This window comes from Camelus ferus, chromosome 10 (genome assembly GCF_009834535.1).
Source record: "Camelus ferus isolate YT-003-E chromosome 10, BCGSAC_Cfer_1.0, whole genome shotgun sequence".
NCBI lineage: Eukaryota > Metazoa > Chordata > Mammalia > Artiodactyla > Camelidae > Camelus > Camelus ferus.
The window spans coordinates 55,329,471-55,339,517 of record NC_045705.1 but is presented as its reverse complement, the minus strand read 5'-3'; the positions used below and the strand labels follow the sequence as shown (position 1 = coordinate 55,339,517).

Genomic DNA, 10,047 nt, shown 5'->3' with positions numbered 1-10,047 from the left:
CTAATATATAAAGTGAAACAATAATCCCTGCCCTGCCAAATTTTCATGAAGGTGAGGTGATTTAAATATGTAAATGTTTAGACACAAAGGTAGGTACCTGAGAAAGTTAGTTACCCAAACTAGGCAAATGGATCTGGTCAGTTACTAAGAGATCCACAGTAATTCCTGAGCCTGGAAGGACAGAAGGTGGGTAGGAAATGCTCACTATCCAAGCATTATTTTCCTTTCTACAATCACACATCCTCAAATAGAAACAGAAGAAATTGTAATAGGTTCTTCCATAGAGAGTCCCTTTCTGTGCATTTAAAGCCCCCTCTGTAACAACTTCTGAAACCCCTGTTTTAACTCTTTGGTTCGAAATCCATATACAATAGGGTTCAAGGCAGGGGGTATGAGGTGGTGAAGGACATTGAGCAGGATCGGGATGTCCATGGGGATCCTCCCTCTGGCCACATTTGTCAACACCACAACCAGCAGGATGGTGCTGAAGAAGAGGATGAGAATAAAGTGGGAGCCACATGTGCTCAGAGCCTTGACTAAAGCCCCTTCGGCCTTAAACCTCAGAACAGCTCTTAGGATGAAGATGTAGGAGAGGAAGATGAGGAGGAAATCTGAGCCCAGTAAGGTCCAACCAGCCACAAATTGGTAGATTCTGTTCAGGGAGAAATTGTCACAGGAGAGCCTGGACACAGACAGGTTGGCACAGATGCAGTTCTCAATGACATTTTTCCCACAATAGCGGAGCTGGGCAGAGAGAATGGGAACAGGTGAAAGCAGCAAAGAGTTTCGAGCTATGATGAAAGCACTAGCCTTGGCCACAAATTGGCCAGTGATGATGGATGGGTATCGTAGTGGATGGCAGATGGCCACATAGCGGTCATAGGCCATGACCATGAATGTGCAGGACTCCATGGGGAGGAAACTGTTCATGATGAACATCTGGAAGAAACAGGCAGAGAAGCTGATGGACCTGATGTCAAACCAGAAAATGGCCAGGACCTTGGGGATGACGGTGAGACAGAGCACCATGTCCAGCAGGGAGAGGAGGCTGAGCAGGTAGTACATGGGCTCATGCAGAGATTCTTCCAGCCAGATGGTGATCAGGAGGATGGCATTGGCCCCCATGGCCAGGAGGAAGAGGAGGGTGAGGGGCAGGGACAGCCAGTGCTGCCAACTCTGGTAGTTAGGGAAGCAAATGAGGAGGAATTCAGAGACTGGAGCAGAAGAGTAGTTGCTGGGTGATGTCATGAAATAAATCCTAAACTGAGGAGATTTCACCTGGGCTTCTGTATGGTAAGAAACAGGAAATCAGGCCAACAGGAAACAAAAATGTCAAAATACTAGCTAACCCTTACTCACCCAGAAAACTGATGATATATAGAAGAACAATCCCAAACGAAGGCAAAGTTCAGTAGAGATATATGTGAATGGGAGAAGGGCTTGGCAAATTATTTCTAAAAACAATTTGGAAAAACAAATAAGAAAAACAAGGGACAAGGTTCAGAAGGAAAAATGAGAATTACCTCATTAAAACACACTGTAAAGCTATAAAAATTTGTCCAAATGATACTGACAAAAGCAAATTGGTCAATCATAGAACCCATAAGCCAGAAATGCTCATAGTTTACAGAGTAATCGAGAATTAATAAAGATGTTATAAAATCATATTTAACCATAGGTCTTTTTAGTGAATATTGCTGACATAATTTGTTAGTCATTAAAAAATTAGTTTTCCTCACTTTTTATCACACCCAAAAGTAAACTGGAGATGGAAAAATTTATGATATACTTCCAATCCTATGATAAAGTAGAAAAAAGAAGTAAATACTGATTAAATACAAAGAGGATCTCCAAGGCTCCCCTGTCATTCTGACTTACTGTTCCTCAGGCACAGTCCACCCTGGACAAACTTAATTTAAGCCTGCACAAACACAGTTCAATGTTCCTATAGAGAATGTTATGCTCAAAGGCAAACTGTTCTCGTTAATATTTATGATCACCAACCTCACATGAGCACTTCATGGGTAAGTCCATTATAATAACCTCTGGTTAATTCACTCTTTCACCCACTGCAAGCAATTTTTCAAATTTTCTAAATTCTTTTTAAATTCTAAATCCTCTCTCAGAAGATGACCTCTTCAAGTGTGTCACAAAGACAGCAGAGACTATTAGATGCGAGTTCCTCAAGTTTCTCATAAACCTGTCAATGCCTATACCCCTGCTCTCCTCTTCGCCTCTGGTATACACGAATATCTATCCCTCCTCCTAATTCCAGTCTCTTCATCTCTGATGTGGAGTCTATCTACCCTGATCTTCTTAGGAAATTTGACCTATTATTCATTCCATCTGCTATGTATTCAATCTTTCCCTCTGTACATCCTTCCTGTGGGTATTCAAAATATTAAGACAAGTCTCTCATCTCTCAATAAACTCTATCTATCCCACATCCCCATTTGGTAGAAAGACTGTACTTTCAGTTTTGGACAAAGATACCAAATCTCTCTCTTTCTCTTTCTTTCACACTCAAACTTAAGGAACCAGAAGAGGAAAAGGATATCTAAAGGAGTCAGCTGTCTGCATCCAGTAACCAGAACTCCCACTGCTTCCTTGGCTCTGCTGAAAAAATCTAGAGAGTTTTATGATCTGCAGTCAATTACTCACACTGTTCCACCCTCTTCTCCAAGCCAGCTGGGAACAGTAATAGTCTGAGATACTGGGACCCTGTGGCTGATGAGCTGGATCTCTTGGGAACCTCCCTCTTAACTTTATGTTAAGGTGCTATTAGTTGGTAGTTAAGAGGTGGGAAACAGTATTTGAAATGGACTTGAAGTTCAAATCTATATCTATCTGCTGAACTTCACAGACCATCCTCTTAAACATTACTTTATACCACTTTCAAAATCCTGAAATGTTATATTAAAACTTTCCAGAATTTCTTAACAAAACTGTACTCTTTCCCTGCTTTTTATATTATCCTGAATTCAACTCTGCTGTTGATATCTGCATGAATTTGGGCAGCTAATTTATCCTGTGTAAACCTCAGTATTCAATAAATATTTATTGCCAACCATATGTCCAACACTAGAATAGTCACAGGGATAAAAAGTTGAATGAAGTAGTTAAGGTCTCTGCCCTCATCAAGTTTCTATTATGCAAACATTACGTTATAGTATCAGTAGCCTCCCATTGTTCATAAAATAAAACCAGTTCTCATAATATAGACTACTCAGGACTACACATGAACTGGGCTCTTAGCTTCAATGAGCATTAGATCCATGTTGATTTTGTTCCTCATTAGTATAGTGTCTCACACAGTATTTGGAATGTAGTAGAATCAACACATTTTTACTTAATTAATTGAAGGTCATACATATTCTGACTCCTTCCTACCTCTTCAGTGTACTTAGAACCACTTTTCTGAGTGGCTGATTATTTCAGTCACAGATATTTTTTAGTATCCCTTGGGGGTTTGTGATGATGAAGTTAAAGTAAAATCAGTCAAACTGACTGTATGATTTTTTTTTCTCCTTTACCAAACAGAAGAAGAAAAATGGAAGAGAGGGGAAGGGAAGGGAAGGGAAGGGAAGGAAGGGAAGGAAGGGAAGGAAGGAAGGGAAGGGAGGGAAGGAAGAGGAGGAGAGGGGAGGGGAGGGGAGGGGAGGGGAAGGTAAGGGAAGAGAAGGAAAGGGAGGGGAAGGGAAGATTTTCCTTGAGAAAAGAAAGACTATCCTTTGAGAAGTACTAATCACAAGTCTGCACTTACGATGCCTGGGGGCTGGAATTCACATAACTTGCGTGTCCTAAAATCTCATAAGTAAATTGGTTTTATTGGCTTAAAGTTGTTTGTATCATTCCTTTATTACCCTTCTAATATCTAGTATGGTCTGTATAATAACTTCTTCAATCATCATATTGATCCTTTGCACTTCTTTTTTTCTTTCTAAAGAAAAAGAAATTAAGATTTTTTTCTAAAATCTTACCAGGATTTTATTAATGTTATTAATCTTTCCAAAGAATCAACCTTGTTTTTGTCGTTTTGCTAATTTTCCTATTGTTTCTGCTTTCAATAATACTTTGCTAATATCTTTATTAATTCCTTACTCTTATTTACTCTTGCTTAATTTATTCATTTTCTAACACCTTAAGTTGTCAACTTAAATAATTGATATTAAATCTTCATTCTTTTCTAATATAAACATTAAAAAGTATCATTTCCCTCTAGTTTAGCTGCATCCCACAACTTCTACAAGTCATTATCAATTAGTTTGAAATATTTTCTCTTCATTCCACAACTTTTACTGTGTATCATTATCAATTAGTTTGAAATATTTTATAATATTCTCTAATTTCTTATTTGAATCATGGATTATTTATATGTATTTTGTTTAATTTCCAAGCATCAGGGACTTATCATGACATCTCATTATTATTGATTTCCAGTTTAATTATGTGTTGGTTTTTATCTTTTGAAATTCATTGACATAATTTAGGACCCAGCACAAAAATGTTCCCTGCCCCTCTCCACATTTTCTAACCTTCATGTAACATTATCAGCCTCACCCAAAGAATGTGAAAGTAGCCTGCACACTGCCTATTAGGGAAGAAACTTATTTCCTTCACTTCCACTTCCATGAAGGAAGGCTTTTCTTCTCACTGCAAGGCGGAAATAACAGCAGTGCGTACTCCTGCTCTGTCTTTCCCCCTTTCCTCTCCCTTTCTTGCTTTTCTTTATGGGAAGAAGGGTCATTTTTTGGACAAAGACTGTTGAAGTAGCGGGTGGGGCTGTTGAGTCTCAAGAGTAGGAAGCATGTTCCAACCTGTCTGATTCACTGCCTGCCCGGAGGACCTGTAAGGTCAGAGATGGACTCTCTTTCGCTTTATATTAAAATATTATAAACTCACCTGCCTAAGGGCCTGTGATCCCAGAAAGAAACCTGAGGGTCAGTCATTTTTCCTTTCACATTTTACATTCTTCAAGGACTTCATCTATTTCTGGGGATTCTGCAAATCGCCTTGCAGATGACTAGGTAAATGTTCTTGGAGACGAATTTTCAAATCAAATCTCACCAATTTGGGTCAGGGGAGGGAGTAGGAAGGGATCCTAAGGTCTAGAATTAAGAGAATGAGATTGATGGCCTTCTCTTTGTCCTCTGGTCCCACGTATACCTTCCACTCATGACTTACCAGAGGGCTGTGCATATGGAATGTATTAGGTTCTAACTATTACTACTTTAATCCCTCGTTTATTCCTCATGGGCTTTTACTACTGCTGGGAATGCACAGGGGTTAAAGAGTGAAAAATCTCCACCTTCAACCTCCAAAAGCACTCCTGAGCTTCTCTCAAAGAGGCACCCTGTCTCTGTCAGGTGAGAGCATCAAATTCTAGGATGGGGGATCTGTCCTCCTAGTCTTAAACAGAAAATCATCAAAAAAAATTAATAAAAGAAAAAAGGAGGTACTCACTGCAAAGGTATCAAGTTTATGCATTAATTGAATCATATTACAAATAATTATTGAGGATATTTGTTCTGTTGAGGAGTAAGTCACTTAGTATTGAGAAGTAAATTAAACATACGAGACTATTACTATCTTCCTGGAGTCAAGTATAATATGGAAGGTATGTACAATACAAGTAATATCACAAAATTCAACTAAAATTATAATAATTCTGATTCAAGATGTTGGACGGAAAACATGATTCACTTCCTCACTCTCTCCCAAAGTTACCCTTTTTTAACATCTCCAGACTTGTCTTATAACTGGAAGTTTGTACCTTTGACCACCTTTGCCCAATTCCTCTACCCTCAAACTCCATCTCTGTCAACCACTAATTTGTTCTCTGTGTCTATTAGTTTAGTTCAGTTTCTTAAGTTTCACATCTAAATGAGAACATACAGTATTTGTCTTTCTCTGTCTGCCTTATTTCACTTAGTATAATGCCTTCAAGGTCCATTCATGTTCTTACAAAAGCTGAATGTCCTTTTTTTATAGATGAGTAACACATATATATAGTATATAAACCACATTTCCATTATCCATTAGTCAATGAACACTCAGGTTTTCTTGGCTATTGTAAATCATGCTGCCATGAACACGGGGGTGCAGATATCAATTTGAGATAGAAATTTCATTTCCTTTGGCTATACACCCAGAAGTGTGATTGCTGGATTATACGTAGTTCTGTTCTTAATGTTTTGAGGAGCCATCATACAGATTCCCAAAGTGGTTGCACCAGTTTACATTACTAACAGTGCACAGGGTTTCCTCTTCTGCACATCCTCCCCAGCACCTGCTATTTCTTGTCTTCTTGATGATAGATTTTAATAGGTATGAAGTAAGACCTCATTGTGGTTTTAATTTGCATTTCCCTGATAATTAATGCTATTGAGCAACTTTTCATGTAACTGTTAGCCATTTGTGTGTCTTCTTTGGAAAAATACCTAGCACAAAAGGAAAGGATCGTGCTAAATAAGCAAAAAACTAATCTACTAGAGCAAAAAGTGAAGATATGAAAAAAGACATTTATAAAATATGTAATAATATTTTCATATTCTTTTTAATGCATCTTTGAGGTGGTGGAAAAGTAAAGGAGTCTAAATCAGCAGAAGAGACAAGAAAAGTTAAATCCAAGGAGCCAGTGCTACCATCTAGCTGAATGGCTATACAATTTTTAAATTTTGATATTTTAATAACATTGATTAAATGTTTAACATGGGTGATCAATGAAAACGGAAAAGGCACAATAAACACTCTAGGAATAAAATAGGGCATATATTGCAGACAGAGGAAAATAAAATAAGAAAATGACAAACAATTTTTTGATAGTAAATTTGAATGAGAGTAAAATAAATTATTTACACATAAACAAAAACTGCAAACATTTTCAAAGGAAATTCTGAAAGACATTACATATCCTACTTGGAAGATCTGAAATGGAAACATATATTGTTTAGGCTATGTTAGTCAGCTACAACAAAGATTTCCCAAAACACAGTGGTTTACACCAAATACAAGTTAATTTCTGTCTCAGGTTTCAGTCAGGCTTAACAGAGTAGAAGTCCCAGACCTAGAACCAAGGGGATGAGAATGTGTATTCCTCCTACAGTAAGACTCATTCCAGTCCTCCCTAATTCACCCATACGTGCCAACAAAATTAAAGACTTAATACTTAGTCTCTGTAACAGATAACTATATACTAGGAGTAAAATTTACAAAGAAGGGGAAACTGGAAACACTAACCACCTACTCCACCCCTTCTACCCTTATGGAATACCCAGATAGGATCCTTTCATCAATTGAGCATCTTACCTCAATTTAGCAATGACTTTATTTCTTCACGACTGAAAAAAAAATGTAACTTTTTAGGGACTGAAAACAGTTAGGCTCAATATCAAGGCAGCATCCAACAAAGAGATAGCAAACCAACTGGGACAATCCTCCTGTAAGCTTTTTCCCAGTTCCTGTTAGCAGGAATGGGACGACGTCTAATTGATCACTCCACAACCACATTTCAGAAAGAGAAATTCTTCTTTCAAGTGGCATAACTATAAATGTATTAATAAACCTATGTTTACCAACACCAGACTCTAACAAATTTTATGTTTATCAGATACTGATAATTACATAGCTGCTTTGCTTTCTACATAACTGCTTTGCTTTGTTAAATTAAGACACAAAACATATACATTCAATACTTGGTCTTATTCACTCTTTACCCTAAGTAAAAATATGAATAAATTAAAAATACAAACTGGATTTTAAAAAAATAAATACACTGTGGACATACATATTTCTTCCTTAGAAATAGAGATCATATCTTACTACCCTATGAATATATTACAGTGCCTTTCACTCTTGTTTATTTTAAATAAGTAACACTCATACTGCAACGAAAGGAGTCTTCTTAAATTGTGGCTGTGTCAAATGCTTTGATAGAGATCTTGTTGCTACATAAGACCCCAATGACCTAGAGCTCATACCACAAACTTAGAGGGTTTGAAGACACTCTGAAACTAAAACCTGGCAAAAGTTACGACTTTTTACTCCCATTCCAGATGATGTTGAATGATCAGTTATTGGAAGAAGGCAGGAAAAAAACAACACATCCAAAGCTATCATCTTTTCCCCAAGCTATAATCCCTCCAACACAAGGAATAGAAAAGTGTTGGGATCAGGAGCAAAAGAAAGAATGGGGAAGATATTCACAAATTCGGCTACTCAGGTACATGCCAGTCAGCTATGGAGCCAAGTGCTCATGATGTCCTTTGCCATAAGACTCCTACGAGTAGGAGGACTTCCCACTGTGGAATGACCTCTATCCACATGGCCAAGGCCAACCATGGGCTCCTGGCAGTGTCTTTGGCAGGAGCCCCTGAAGAAAATAACTGGGATGTGTTAGACCCATCCTTTTATGTATAACACCCTGAGTACTCGCTGGCGGATCTGCTGAGTCTTTACCCCATAGACAAGTGGATTGAGAGCAGGTGGCACAAGGAGGTAGAGTGTGGCCAGAAGAACATGGGTGTGATGGGGCACATGATGGCCAAAGCGGTAAGTGAGGAAGGAGAACATTCCAGGAACATAGAAGACCAAGATGACACAAATATGAAACCCACATGTGCTAAAAGCCTTAAGTTGGGCCTCAACCCCTGGTACCTTCAGCACTGCCTGGAGGATGTGGGCATAAGAAATACCAATGGCCAGGATGTCTAGACCAACCACAAGCAATGCCACTGCCAACCCATAATCTCAGTTCACTGTGGTTTCTGAGCAGGCAAGTTTTACCACAGCCATGTGTTCACAATAGGCATGGCCTATGACAGTGGCCCGACAGAAGACAAGTCTCTGCAGCAGGATGGGGAAGGGGAGGAGCAGGAGTAATCCCCACACCAGCACTGCCACTCCAATGCGCCCTATGATCCCTGGATGCAGGATGGTGGAATGGTGCAGAGGGTGACAGATGGCTATGTAGCGATCCAGAGCCATGGCCACAAGGACACCTGACTCCATGGAAGAGAATGCATGGATGAAGAACATCTGCATCAGGCAGACCATGTACCCAGTCTCATGGGCATGAACCAGGAGCACTGCCAGGGTTCTGGGGGCAGTGGAGGAGGCCAGAACCAGGTCAATGCCACACAGCATGGCCAGAAAGAGGTACATAGGCTGGTGCAAGGATGGGTCAGTCCAGATGGTGAAGAGGATGGTGACATTGCCCACTAGAGCAAGGAGGTAAAGGACACACAGCGGCAATGCTATACAGTGCTGGCTTTCCTCTAAACCTGGGATGCCGATCAGGAAAAAAGAAGGCTGGAGCAGCCTCCAGCTGGAATTACTCAGAGCCATCATCAACAGCCTGGAAAGGAAGAAGAGGCAGAAGAAACCAAAATCATGATTTCTCTATTCCTGATACATTTTCTTTTTTCCCAATGCTTCTCTGTTTCAAACTTTTGCTGCGCCTGTATCTGATCATGATGCTTCAGAGCTTCTAACATCTCCACAATAACAATTAAATAGTGCTGTGTTTAACCTCCCTAGCATTAAAACAAAAACCTTGAAACTGGATATGTTTGTGTATATGGGTCTGTCTTAGACACAATGTGAGATAATTGTATTTTTCTATGTAAGGGGGGGTATATATGTATATGCATGTATTAAAAGAGTCAGGAATGACTCAGTTCTTGTGGATTATGCATCTATAGTTCACTCCTACTGTCTTCTTTATAAATCAACAATGACTATAATATTGCCCCCAAATTCTGACCGTGGCAGGTACAAAATCTGAAATGCCTGGTTGGTACTGTATCTCCCAGGCCTTTGTTTTCCTTCCAGATTCAAATCCACTGATAACTTCACGTATCAGTGACATCTGTTTTATTGAGACCTCCAGGAGAATCTCTTAATCTTACCGAAATTCACATTTCAGTGCTTAACCTCCTACATAGTGAGAACGTTAATTCTCTTCTGCTACGCATTAGGTCCTTTCTCATGTGTCAGCTGAGAAGTCAGAGGACAGCTGAGCATTTGTGCACCCATTGCTTTGATAGC

General features: G+C 39.3%; 2 protein-coding genes across 2 annotated transcripts; both read right to left on the bottom strand.

Moving 5' to 3' along the window:
* Positions 1-303: 303 nt before the first annotated feature.
* On the bottom strand, positions 304-1,343 carry LOC102517213 (olfactory receptor 56A1). The gene has a single exon (XM_006185668.2). It carries the CDS (start codon positions 1,246-1,248, stop codon positions 304-306), a length of 945 nt encoding a protein of 314 aa, XP_006185730.1. The 5' UTR covers positions 1,249-1,343.
* Positions 1,344-8,394: 7,051 nt separating this feature from the next.
* Positions 8,395-9,380, bottom strand: LOC102517466 (olfactory receptor 52L1). The gene is given in 1 exon segment (XM_032490510.1): positions 8,395-9,380. A coding segment is annotated over 1 exon segment (954 nt). The 5' UTR covers positions 9,349-9,380.
* Positions 9,381-10,047: the final 667 nt, after the last annotated feature.

What these genes read in the sequence shown, in the direction of transcription:
- LOC102517213 (XM_006185668.2), bottom strand. Translation starts at nt 1,248, where the DNA reads ATGACATCACCCAGCAACTACTCTTCTGCTCCAGTCTCTGAATTCCTC.